The sequence below is a fragment of the Lissotriton helveticus genome, chromosome 4_1 (genome assembly GCF_964261635.1).
Source record: "Lissotriton helveticus chromosome 4_1, aLisHel1.1, whole genome shotgun sequence".
NCBI lineage: Eukaryota > Metazoa > Chordata > Amphibia > Caudata > Salamandridae > Lissotriton > Lissotriton helveticus.
In genome coordinates, this window is record NC_136063.1 from 464,912,817 (window position 1) to 464,926,365 (window position 13,549).

At 49.5% G+C, this 13,549-nt stretch overlaps 2 protein-coding genes across 4 annotated transcripts in view; one reads left to right on the forward strand and one right to left on the reverse strand.

Annotated features, from left to right (window-relative positions):
• The window catches only part of LRRC69 (leucine rich repeat containing 69), a 290,134-nt gene extending 285,555 nt beyond the window's left edge, over positions 1-4,579 (reverse strand). Inside the window, exon 1 of the mRNA XM_078687056.1 lies at positions 4,274-4,579. Within this exon, the coding sequence (XP_078543182.1) occupies positions 4,274-4,462 (189 nt within the window). The 5' untranslated portion in view covers positions 4,463-4,579. The remainder of the gene's footprint in view (positions 1-4,273) is intronic.
• Positions 4,580-4,908: 329 nt separating this feature from the next.
• The window catches only part of OTUD6B (OTU deubiquitinase 6B), a 175,308-nt gene continuing 166,667 nt past the window's right edge, over positions 4,909-13,549 (forward strand). Inside the window, exon 1 of one of the 3 annotated variants that reach the window (XM_078687055.1) lies at positions 4,909-5,103. In XM_078687055.1, coding sequence (XP_078543181.1) covers positions 5,034-5,103 — 70 coding nt within the window. In that variant the 5' untranslated portion in view covers positions 4,909-5,033. The remainder of the gene's footprint in view (positions 5,104-13,549) is intronic. The other 2 variants (XM_078687053.1, XR_013610508.1) reach the window with 2 other exon arrangements.

Here is a 13,549-nt window from a genome sequence, read left to right on the forward strand (position 1 = left end):
GGGGGGCGCCAGTCTAGACGAACCTGCAAACAGCGGGAGTAGTGATTTTTAGGTCGTGACCACCTGGAATTCCTGGCCCTATAGGTACAAATGAAAGTGCTGGTATGCCCTTTTTATTGCCAGGGCTCCCTCTCAATTTGGGCATACCTTGTTTCTGTGTCCGTGAGTGCCTTGCTGGCGTACGCCACAGGTCTCCAGGTTTCCTGACCATGTTCCTGAAGGAGGACCGCTCCAAGGCCTACTGGGCTGGCGTAGACGATCAATTCAGTGCCCCGCCCCAGGTGAATAGGTCATCACCATATTGTCCAGGAGCACTGCCTTGATGCTGTGTTGGCAGCTACAGTCCATTCCCACTTGTGGTCATTGCGTGTGAGAGTGTGGAGCTTCTCTGCCAGGGCGGCCAGATTTGGAATGAATCTGCCACAGTACGTGGCCATGCCCAAAAAACTGCGTACCTCTGTGGGGGTCTTTGGGGTGCTGGCCGCTTGTATGGCCACGGCCTTCTTGGGGTCTACCTGAAGTCCGTCCCTGGTGAAAGTGTACCCGAAGAAATCAACAGATTCCTGGAAAGACAAACACTTTGCCTTGTGCAGAGTCAGTCCGCAGTCTTCGAGTCTCTGGAGAGTGGCCCGGAGGTGAGTGTGGTGTTCTTCTAGGGTGTTCAAGAACACCAGAATGTCATCGCTCAAGTTGATCACACCCTTCAGACCTGACAGTGCTTCCCTGATGGCGTTCTGGAAGACTTTGGCTGTCGATGACACTCCGAAACTCAGTCTCTTGTACCTCCTGAGGCCAATGTGTGTTGAAAACGTGGTCATGTACCTGCTCTCAGGCTCGAGCTCCAGCTGGTGGTACCCTGCGTTCAAATTCAGTTTTGAGAACCACTTGGCTCCGTTCAGATCCTCCACTATGTCGTCCATGTTGGGCGTGATGTGGCGTTCCCTCTTGACCGCCATGTTCGGTAGCCTCATGTCCACGCACAGCCGGATGGTCCCAGGCTGCTTTGGTTTGGGAGCCACGACCAGCGGGGACACCCACGGGGTTGGGCAGGACACCTTCTCGACCACGTTAAGGTCCTCTGGCTTATTCAGCTCTTCTTCCACTTGCAGGCAGAGATTGAACGGCACCCTCTGGTGCCTCAGGGCGACGGGCCTCACAGTGGGGTCAATGTGGAGCTTGGAACGTTTTCCTTTTAGCTTGCCCAGTCCAATGAACAGTGCTGGGAACTCCCTCAGAATGGTTTCGGCGTGGGAGTCATGGATCTAGTGGGCATAGAAGACCAGACCCAGATCTTCTGCCGTATGGCAGCTGAGCAGCGTGCCTTTTCTCCCTTCCATGATGTGGAATCGAGCCACCTTGACATGCTTCCCGGTAGAGATTTTGGCCTTGATGACCCCTCGGAGGGGGAGTGGGTCTGTCCCTTCGTAAGTGTATATTCGGGCCTTGGGGGGAGCGAGCGGGTGCTGTGGCGACAGACGGTCATACTGCTCCGAGTCCATCACGTTGACGGATGCGCCAGTGTCGATGAGCGCCCGGACAGCCGTTCCTTCTACCAGGACAGAGCACATTGGTGGCGGTCTACGGTGGTTGTCGGACTTGCTGACAAAAGACACGACGCACACTTCATCTTCATCATCTTCTAGGGTGAGGCAGCGTTCCTGTAGCGGGTCATCCCCTGGCGACAGCGGGTCATCGAGTGAGACCTGGCGCACGCGTTGCGACATACCCCGCGACCTTGGAGAAGCCTGTCTGGACCGACCGCTGCGACACACTTTGGCAAAGTGGTTTATCTTCCCGCAGCTGGAGCACGTCTTCCCTCTCGCTCCACACACAGCCGTTGCTGAGTGGTCCTCTCCGCAATAGCCACATGGCCCTCCGGTCGTCGTCCTTGGTGCCTGGCGAGCCATGTTGGTGCGCCGTTGAATTGCTTCAACCCTCTCTTCTTTGACGGGCGCATCTCTGGATGAGTGTGGAGCCGCAACAGGCTTGTGCAGAGCAGCCTCCATTTCTCCAGCCCAGATGTCCGGCAACTCGTGAGACCGGGCCAAGATGAGGATCTCGTCCAGAGAGCTCCCCGGCTGTCGAAAGATCAGCTTCCGCAGCAGTTTTGAGCGGCACCCCTGAATGACTTGGCCGTGTATCTCCTCTCTCTGATCTGCGAAGGCGCACGTGCCGGTCAGCCTGCGCAGTCACGCGTAAAACATGTCCACGGACTCAGTATCCGACTGCGACGCCTGTCTAAACTTGAACCTCTTGAAGTCAGGGTTAAGTTGAGGGTCAAAATGCCTGTTGAGCGCGGCGACCGCCGCCTCATAGTTGTTATCATTGCCTGTGTTAGGGATCATTTAAAAAAGATCGTAGATCTCCGAGCCTCTGTAATAGATGAGTAGCGACCTTTTCAGGGTGCCATCGGTCTCCCTGGTGCCCTTGAAGTAGTGGTTTAGCCTTCCGACCCACGCCTTCCACCGTGGGCCCGCCGTGGCGGGGTCTGCTGTTTCGCAGATTGGCAGCAGTGGGGCAACAGCCGTATGGCTTTGTCCTGGGGGCGGTGCGTTGGCACCCACTTTGGATTGTCCACTGTGGCCTACTGGCCTGCGGCGCCTGCTTGGCCCGGATTGCTCATGACGCTGGTGCGTTCGTGCATGGGTGTAGTGGCGCGGTCCTGGCACTAAGGGTCCTGTGAGCCAAGCTGAGTGTTGGTGCGTGGCCACGTGGGAATGGCAGATCTTCTGGCCCGATCTCTTGGGACGGTGGCTCTATCCCCCAACGTGCTCTGTGGTGGAAGGTACTCTGCTTGCCAGCTTGGGGAGCACAACAGGTGTGGAGTAGTCTCTGTGAATGGAGCAGGGCTCAGCTGATCCCCCTCCCCAGTTGCGAGCAGGTTTTGCAGGGCTGTGCTGGCAGCCTGGGGCCGGCTGGCTGGACCTTGTTCCTGGGCCCTCTCATTGTGGTGGGCCACAGCACTATGCAGAATTTGGCAACTATGCAGAATTTGGCAAATGGGCAATGTCCCAATCATGGGGGGGGCTCTCGCGCTTCTCAGGCGGTGCAGGAGTCCTGCAGTGCCACCATGCGCCCCAGCGGGGCTAAATGCGCCGGGCCAGGCAATCACCGGTGACGTCGTCCTCCACGGGCACACCGCTGGCTTGAGCACGATTCCGCTGCTTTGGGGAGGCGTGCGGCGGGTGCAGGGCGCCAACAGGAGCCGCCGTGCTGAGCAGCGTGTGGATCCAGCAGAGGCAGCAGTGCGGCGCTCATGGGTGGGGGCTGGCCTCGGCTATAGTCGGAGGCACACGCGAGCGCAGGCAGGATCCTCGCGCTAACGATGGCGGAGCATCGCGGGTGGGTTCTGCGCACTCCCTGCAGGGTGACACGGAGGAGGCGGTGCACGCGTGGTCACGATCGGCCTCGTCACCAATGTAGTGTGGCAGTGCCTGAACACCTAAGGCTGCTGCAGCGCTGGATATTAACAGGAAGGCCACACTGGTATGCTGGACTAGGTCGGAAGACCCAGAGTGGTCTCCTGCCGTTTATCTATCTACTCGGGTCGAGCCAGCCCCGAGGGGTGTATGCATGCGTGTACGGATGTTACATTGTATGAGAGAGCCCGGATGGCGCTCTACAATGTCCACCGCTTAAATTAATTTCATATTTCTCTATACTAATTTACCACATCCTTTTTGGGTTCCACAGAAGTGTGCAACTCGATGAAAAGCGATTTGCCGCCTTGTCAGGGGTAGTAAGTGCTCTATAAATGGAATAACAATTGCACATACGTGGAGGAAAACACAATTCTACAGGAAATGGAAGACAGCATGTAGCCTAAAGGCTAGAGCTGCCGACTTTGGAGCGCAGGAACCGAGTTCAAGCCGCGGCGTTGGCGCAGCATCCTGTGATTCTGGGAAAATCACGTAACCTCCCTGTGCCTACCATAAAATGAATGCGCCAATGCATAACGTAACGGGTGCTCATGTAAAGCGCTTCAATACCTTCGGGACGAGCTTGAGCTATATAAATCTGCACAAATACGCCGGTACTAAACTATTGAATAGTAATTATTGTATATGCTATTAGGTGCTCCCCACGTTCAATACTTGCACGCTAGCGCAGTTTAACAGGAAATAACACTGGGCATACACTAAAAGAAAATGAGAGGAGATACATGTGTGGCACAAGGAGACCACGCAAGCAACTGTCCCGTCACATCAAACGTCACGCGCTGTATTATGCAGAACACGCCCACTAGCATCTTTCTAAGGACTCGGATACTTGCCCTGCAAAGCTCCGCGATTTCTTCTGGTAGCTCGGTGATTCGGTTGTTCTTGAGCTGCAAGACTTCCAGCTGCACCAGCTGACCTAGCACTCTTGGCACCCGTTGTAGATGCTTCCCATTCAAATTCAGTGTCTTAGCTTTGCCCTGAAGGGCCCGCAGTAGCAGAGAGTCTGCCATGGGAAAAAACATGTGTCTCCATGGAGACAAAAAGGCTTTTGCAGAGGTAAAGAGAGAGAAAAGACTAAAGGTCTTACAGTCTAAAGACTGCGTATTAAAGCAATGACACGACTCCTTCACAGCGGTATTATGGTGAAAATATTGGATTTTATTAAAAAAAAACAAGTAAGACGAATATTAAGTCCATATCAAATATAGTCCTTACTCTCTCGACATTAGCTAAAACTTAAGTAAGTTTCACTGCTCACTTTCGTGTCTTGTCATTATCAAGTGTTGCTTTATTACTTAAGAGGTTCGTTGGACTCCTATGAACAACAGCAGTAAGACATCGACGTAGCTTTTTCATTTGGAAACCATTTCAAGATGGCTCTCAGTAATTCCAGTTTTATCCCAAATCCTTTAACGAGTGTCACTCACAAATTCTGTTAAAAAATCAAAAGGATTACCGAAAGGGGGCAGCAGTTACACGGATGACTCTAATAACGCGCGACGTCAGACGTCACATAGTCCCTTCGACCTTATTAGAACAGTAAACACCGCTGTGCAGCGAGGATAGCTTTCCCCTTCCAGGGGTGTCTCCACCATGGAAGAACCAGATTCTCCCGAAGAGGCTTTGCAACGCCGACAGCGTAAGGAGAAGAAGGAGCTACAGGGTGAGAACGAAGAATGTAGCTATCAGTGTGCATGTATATTCCGACTAAAAAACTAGAGCGGATAAGTCTTCATGTATGTCTTATTTGGCGGCCATATTAGGGACAGAGAAGTCGTAATTTTTAAAATGAGCCTACCAGACAGCGTAAGCAAACTGTTTGATTTTAAACGCCCTGTTGCTCTCTTGCATCTGTTTATATTGGCAGTCAGATCGTTAAGCAAAACATAGAAGCAATAATTTATCATTTCTATGCAGTTTATTTACAGCAGTTTCTTTTGTAGTTATTTTCAGTGTTAAAGCAATTAGTTTGTTAGTTCTACAGCAGTCTACGTATAGTCATCCTTATCCGTACTCCCTCTTTCTATAATTTTTTTCCCTACACTTCTGCAGCCAAGGGAAATCTTCTTGAGAAAAAATAATAATAATTTCAGTCGTTGCTCCTCCTTTTCGCTGTAACAATGTATGTAAAACTTTTTGTTTCTTTTCAGAAGACTTTTCAAACAGCTTTTCCCAACTTTCCTCTGTTATATCATGGATGCACATACAGCTCAGAACTTAGATCACCCTAACCTCATATGAGCATATTTAACACTTGTTTTATGTAGTAACCATCCAGGTGCCGAATACCTTCAACAAGGCACTCGTGCTCTTTTTGATCTCCTTATAGTCGTTGTTGTTCTTCAGTGTCACGCCACTTGACTTGGTTTCTTCAGTACATTTTTGTAGTATGTGGTCTGCTTGACCCACTTGATTTCAGTTTTCCGTAACCAATAGTTTCTTGACCATTCAGCATTACGGATGTCTCTCCTTGTTTCAGCACTTGCTGCATCACACAGATCTTCTTGCTGTCCTGGTGCTGCCTCAACTGCCTCTTCTGGTGGGACATGTATCTCATCTCTAGAGATCTTGATGCCTTTTCGTGTGATCTCAGGAACCTGAATTGGTGCAACTGCTTGTCGTTTTGCACCCCATTTCCTCTTCTTCCTGTCCTTCTTCTCATGTGTTTACAGCTTGTGTCACTGGTGTTCTCCATTCTGGCGCATAGAATAACACTAGCTCTGGCTTATAGAACACCACTTATTTATAAGGATTTCTTACTCTCCTGGGGTGCGAAGCATGCACCCAATCCACCACACTTAACAGAAGTGTTCATCATTAGGATAATCTCGTAGGGGCTTTTACATCTCAGTTCCATGCAAGACTTCCTGACGTGTTTCTTCACCACTGCACACACCACATAAGCCAATCCTTTGCAGTAGTTAAGTATCATGTCATCTGTAATGTTCAAAAGTGCAGTTGCAGGCATAGCAGTCAGCCTAATCTCATACCCCATGAGAATCTCATGTAGAGATCATACTTTCGGGGATATTTTGGAGACTCGTCAACACCAAAGGCAAAGCATCAGGCCATTTATTTGAAGTAGATGCACAGGCGTTTGCGTATCGGATTTTATGGTCAAGTTGAGCTGCTCCACTATTCCTGAAGCCTCTGGTTAATAACTACAGTGATTGAGCAGAGATCAATCTGTAATGCTGCGCAAATAATTCTCCGGATCTCATTATTGAAATGAGTTCCTCAATCTGATTCCTGAAAAACCGGTAGTCGGTACCTAGGTATTAACTCACACTCCATTGTTTAGCTTTAGTGAGGCCGTCATTTCTCCTTGTTGGGTAGCATTACACTCATCGAGAGAAAATTCACACTATAACCAGGATATATCTCAACCTGTTGCAAACAGGCATTTCTATAAAATCCATTTACAACTTGTTAAAGGGAACACTTGATCTCCCTATGCAACTTAGTGTTACTGGTGTCTTTTTCCCCATTTTCATTTGTTGACATGTTACGCATCTTTGGCACAGTTCTTCTGCAAACACTGTAAACTTTGGATTGAACCACCTCTGTCTGAATACACTTAACATTGCATCTCTCTATGTGTGTTGCACCATGGTAGTGTTGTGTCATGGGATATAATAAACTGTCTAGTAATACTGATCTTCCATCTGCAAAGAGCCATTTGTCATATGCATTTTTCTCACATTCTGCCCGGATCCCGCACCGCTGCTCTACCTCAAACATTTTCCTGCAATTCCTTTAACTCTATCCAAGTATCAGCTAATGACAATAACATTGACAAAGCAGTGTCTTCTTCCGAATCATTTGTGTAAGTCCCATTAAATGTTTTGGTTATAAGCACACAATACCATGCAACTTTGTCAACATATTTGTTTCCCACTGTGACATATCAATTGCCACTCCTGTGAGCTGCACATTTAACTACCGCTGCTTCTACGGGCAGCTGACTTGCATCTAACAGGTCTTGTATATATGCCTCTCTAACAGGTCTTGTATATATGCCTCGTTTCTAATCGGGCTTCCCGAAGAGGTCATGAAACCTCTCTGGGACCATAATTATTGAAAGTCAATTTTATGGCACGACACGGAGGCCAATATTATGCAAATCTCCTTTATTGCGTAGCTCACAGCAGCAACAATGAGAGATCTAGAACTTGAATGAACATTCCAACAGAGAGGATATAGTCCATGAACACACAGTAGACTTCCTTCTTTGTTGCTGCTGCTCACAAGATAAGTACCTTATTTTTTTGCTCTCCGCACTTTACCTGTCTGTGCGCTCTGTATGTATCAGATTGGGTCGAGGGAGACTGTATTGAGTGTTTCTTCCCACCCTACTCCCCTCTTCCCTCTATCCAGCAGCATATCTTATATACTTCTATATTTCACATACTCCGTATACTTTATGTACCCTGTTTGCTTGCACATATTGCTCGTTTCCTATCCTTTTCCTTAACCTGGGCAACATCGTGCCCCCCTGCGCTCTCTCTCTCGCAGGTGAGTTCTCTCTCGCTTCCTGCCTCTCGAGCGGCGCTCGGTGCTTTTCCCCACCCGCCCGCTCCCCCTCCTTCCCCCTTGGCTCCTTAAGGCCGAGCGGGGCCCCCGAGTCCCTGTTCCTTTCGCTCTTCCAGCGCTCCTTGCCCCCCTTCACGCGGGACCGGCGTCCTTTGAAACGCCGGCCCGCGCCCCTGGTTGGTGCACGCTGGGACTCGTGCGGGGACCGGCGTCTTTTGAACACCGGTCCCGCACTCTGGCCTCACACGCGTCTCCATGGTGACAGCACGGCGCCCTCACTTCAACGCGAGGTCGCGCCGCGTTACCATGGAGACCGGACCCAAGACCGAATGAGCCTCGCTCCACACGCGAGAGGCTCCGACAGCATAAACACCCTTACCTGCCTCCGCTTACTCCCGGATCCTCGGCGCTATCGACCCCATGCCCTCCGCCAACGAATAACATCCTAAAAAAAAAAAAAAAAAGGATGGTCACAAAGGAAGGACTAAAGACCAAAAGGGCATATTTTATACGAAACAAACAAGGGACTTACAACCCTTACTCGGACTGATGGTCACAAACATAAAGGAAGGACTAAAGGCCTAAAGGGCATATTTTATACGAAACAAACAAGGGACTTACAACCCTTACTCGAACTATTAGAGGAAAGACCCTTTCCACTACCCCTGTTACCATAACTACCTACATCCATTTTGTCTCCAACATTCTCTCTTTTTCAGTTGATTTTCACCTCTTCTGATCTCAGCCTGTCAGCATGTCCTCTGACCCTTCCTCCTCCTCTATGGAGGACAAATTGGAAAGCCTTATTAACAAAACCCTTGACAAGGTAATGGGATCCCTTGAGGATACCATTACCAAGAAATTGGAAACCCTGGCCAAATCAGCTTGGCCACCTATGAGGACCCAAGGGGACCCTACCGAGCCCTCAACAAGCCAAAGAAAAAGGCAGTCCACTCCCAATCCACCCCAAATGGCTAAAAAACCAAGAAGCACAAAGCCTCTGCTCTCTGATTCACGCTCTGGCGGTGACTATGCTGGTGCCTCGGGCACGCTAGATGGGCAACTCAGAGGCCCTAGCCTTCCTATCCCCATTGACAGCGACGATGGAGGCGAAGATGAAATTGACCTGTCTTGCTCCTCAGAGTTTGACTCTGACCAGGAGGAAGGCGAAATCAGAAACCTATCTGGTGAGGCATCAGGGGCCTCGGGCTCAAAAATGGGGATACTTGACCCCTTTGGGGAACATATGTTCGACCCGCTCCTCATCAAGCATCCACTCTCCCCAGAGTGGACACCATCCCAACACATTGCCGAATACCTGTCCTTTTGGCTCCGCAAAGAGATACCAAAGGAGGTCAGGGCCCGCCTCAGGTCTGAATGTCCTCGCCCCTCCCTCCCCGACAAAATAGCCATGACCCCCGAACTAGACACCAAAGTGGTGGCATTCATTGCCAAAACGGGGAAGGACCCCAGGAGGGGACTTGACAGAGGACTCAAATCCTGCCAGGACAGATTACTGGATATTACAGGCCCCCTGACCAAAATGTTTGAGATGGCTGAAGGAGCTTACGTCTCTGACTCCCCCATTGACCCAAAGGAACTGCGACAGTGGGCGCAAAGGGCTATATGCCTCCTGGGCAATGCAAACACTGCCCTCTCTAACGAAAGACGGAAGAGTGTGCTTCTCAAAATTGACCCTAAACTAGCTGAGCTATCCAACAAGGAAGGTGGCGCCTCCTCGCAAGGTCTTCTCTTTGGAGAAGAATTCATTAGGGATATGGCCAAATACGTGGGAGTTTTTAACTCCATCCAAAAATCCCAGAAAGACATTAAAAGGGTCTTCAACACCAGAGGTGTTTTTTCCCGGGCCGGGAGGATGCGGGGTCGATTCCCCGGCCGTGGAAATGGCTCGACAAGACCCTTTGGAGGACGAGGAGGAAGGTCCTTTCAGTCCGGCTATGGCTTCCAGTCATCATCCTTCTTTCCCCAAAGACAACGATCCAGAGGAAGAGGATTCAGAGGCGAAAGGAGGACAAGACCCTTCTCTACCGGTAAGATCTCCCAAAGACCCTTCAGATACCCCTATAAAGGTGGGCGGGAGACTAGCCCTCTTCTCTGGGAACTGGACCGCAGTAAGTCAGGATCCCTGGGTGTTAGACACCGTCAGAGGGTACAAAATAGAATTCGTCGGCTCCCCCGTCCAGGAGAGACTTCCCCGAGAAATACGCTTCTCGCAAAAAGACTCTGCTTTAGTCTCCCAGGAAGTAAAGGACCTCTTTTCAAAAGGTGCAATCCGGCAGGGGAAAGAAATAGGCTTTATCAGCAACGTCTTTCTCGTAGAGAAGAAGGACAAGAAAATGAGACCCGTCATAAATCTCAAGGAGCTGAACCAGTGGGTGGTCTTCCGACATTTCAAAATGGAGGGAATCCACCTCCTCAGAGATGTCCTGAGGAAGGGCGACTGGCTCACTCGCCTAGACCTCAAGGACGCATATCTGACTATCCCAATCTGGCCCCCCTCACCAGAAATTCCTTCAATTTCTCTGGGAGGGCAAACTTTGGCAATTTTGCAGCCTTCCCTTCGGCCTCTCCTCAGCCCCTTGGTGCTTCACCAAGGTTCTTCGTCCCATAGCTGCTTGGCTAAGGAACCAAGGGGTCAGACTGATCCTCTACCTCGACGACATCCTGATAATGGCCGAATCCAAAGAGGTCGCTTCTCGACACACTACCCTTGCCATAAATCTTCTGGAACACCTAGGGTTTGTGATAAACACGAAAAAATCCTCCACCTCTCCAACCCAAGTCACTCAGTTTTTGGGGTTTTTCAGTAGATACTCTCCATGCCGAACTCAAGCTTCCTGGCGACAAACTCAGGAAACTGAGGAAAGAGCTGAGAAAGGTGCTAAAGATTCGATCCTTTCCCCTAAGGACCCTAGCGAGGATATTGGGCCTTCTCTCCTCAACTATCCAAGCAATCTATCCAGGTCCCCTTCACTATCGAGCGCTTCAGAGGCTCAAAGCCAAAGCCCTCAGATTCAACATGTCCTACTCTCAAATAGTTTCCCTGGACACCGACTCCAAGAAGGAGATCATATGGTGGTTAAAAAATGCAGAAGCCTGGAACGGCAGAGCAATCTTCGGAGAAGAACCAGACCTAGTCATTCACTCGGATGCGAGCCTGGAGGGTTGGGGCGCGACCTGCGGCGACTCCTCGACCGGGGGACTTTGGACCCAACAGGAAAAGGATCTTCATATCAACTGCCTGGAACTCCTGGCGGGATCCTTTGCCATCCAGAGCTTTACCAAGGACCAGATGAAATGCTCGGTCATGCTTCGCATGGACAACGTGTCCGCTGTGAGATACGTGAACAAAATGGGCGGCCCTCATTCCAAGGGCCTCTCGGACCTAGCCAAGAATTTTTGGGCCTACTGCCTCAACAAGGGCATCTCGGTCATTGCCGAACATATTCCGGGGTTGAGCAATGGGGTAGCAGACTGGTTCTCCAGGAACTATGTGGATTCAAGCAACTGGAGATTAGACAGGAACACCTTCCTTGCGATTCAATCTCGGTGGGGCCCCTTCGGGATAGACCTTTTTGCGGACCGTCTAAATACTCAGCTGCCCAAATTCTTCAGCTGGAGACCGGACCCTCTGGCCTTGGGAATAGACGCGTTTTTTCAGAACTGGCTTGGTCTGAGACCCTATGCATTCCCACCTTTTGCCATGCTTCCTCGCCTCCTTGTTCAGGCCCGGAGGAACAAAGAGTCCATAGTAGTAATAACTCCCCTTTGGAGTTCCCAAGCGTGGTTCCCCATCCTATTGGAGATGAGCGTGGATTTCCCAATCCTCATCCCTGTTTTCAAAGACCTACTGGTAGGGCCTCACGGAGAATACCACCCACTCCTTCTTCAGGGCACCCTGTGTCTGATGGCCTGGAAGATTTCAGGAGACAGTGGCAGATCCCTGGACTTTCGGAAGGCGCTTTCAGGCTCATGTCAGAATCATGGGCCCCCGGTACCAGGAAAGCATATAGATTGGCCTGGCACAAATGGGTTTGCTGGTGCCTTCGACGGGGTTATGATCCCGTTTCAGCTGATATAGTTCAAGTTCTTAACTTCTTAACTGAAATCTTCGTTTCGGGTCTGGCCTATCGGACCGTTAACGTTTATAGATCAGCTATTGCTGCAGGTCATTGCTTGCTAGATGGTTCTTCGGTAGGCCAAAATCTTCTGACCAAAAAACTTATGAGGAGTATGCGGGTTTTGAATCCTCCTCTACCAAAATATTCCGCTCTCTGGGACGTGAGAGACGTCCTCAGACTACTCTCCTCTTGGGGCGAGAACTCTTCTCTCTCTTTGAAGAAATTGTCTTTTAAATTAACCGTTCTTCTCTGCCTCGTCTCCTTCAGACATACCTCGGACGTTAAGGCCTTAGATGTCTCTAATAGGGCTTTTCAACCTGAAGGTGTTTGCTTTTTCATTAAAAGACGGACTAAAACTTTGTCAACCTCTGTTTTCTATCCCTTTTTCCCTCAAAATGAGATCTTGTGTGTGGTACGTTGTCTCTTGGAATATGAGAAAAGGACCTTAGGTCTAAGGGGTTCTGTAGATCAATTAATTATTTCCCACAGGTTCCCTCATAAAGCTGTTTCCTCTCCCACCTTGGCTAGATGGGTTAAGGATGTCATGAAAGAAGCTGGTATTGATACTTCAATTTTCGGAGCTCACTCCCTCAGAGGTGCTTCAGCTTCAAAAGCTTTTATCTTGGGTGGCGGCCTCCAGGATATCCTTAGGGCTGCAGACTGGTCAAACGAATGTATCTTTAAGAGATGTTATTTTAAACCTGTTTCAAATGTGATTGATAGTGTTTTGAACACACTTTGAACTTGCATAATATTGGCCTCCGTGTCGTGCCATAAAATTTAGATTTTTCACAGCCTGCTGGGCAGAAAATCTGGATTTTATTAAGGACACGGAGGCTAAGATTATCCCACCTCTTTTATTCCCACCCTGGGAATGTTTATTACCTTCTTACTCTTCTTTTTCAGATTAATTTCTTCAAAAGAAGACTCGGATGAATTCTCTATGGTTCTACGTTGGATCCAGAGTCTTCTAAGTTATTCCTGATTATCTTGTTCGCTTACAAAGAAGGAAGTCTACTGTGTGTTCATGGACTATATCCTCTCTGTTGGAATGTTCATTCAAGTTCTAGATCTCTCATTGTTGCTGCTGTGAGCTACGCAATAAAGGAGATTTGCATAATCTTAGCCTCCGTGTCCTTAATAAAATCCAGATTTTCTGCCCAGCAGGCTGTGAAAAATCTAAATTGCCACTCCTGTGAGCTGCACATTTAACTACCGCTGCTTCTACGGGCAGCTGACTTGCATCTAACAGGTCTTGTATATATGCCTCTCTAACAGGTCTTGTATATATGCCTCGTTTCTAATCGGGCTTCCCGAAGAGGTCATGAAACCTCTCTGGGACCATAATTATTGAAAGTCATGGATGAGTCCAAAGCCATACTGACTATCTATAAATATAGTCCCCCTCAATCGGGGCATTATACTGCAGGTTCT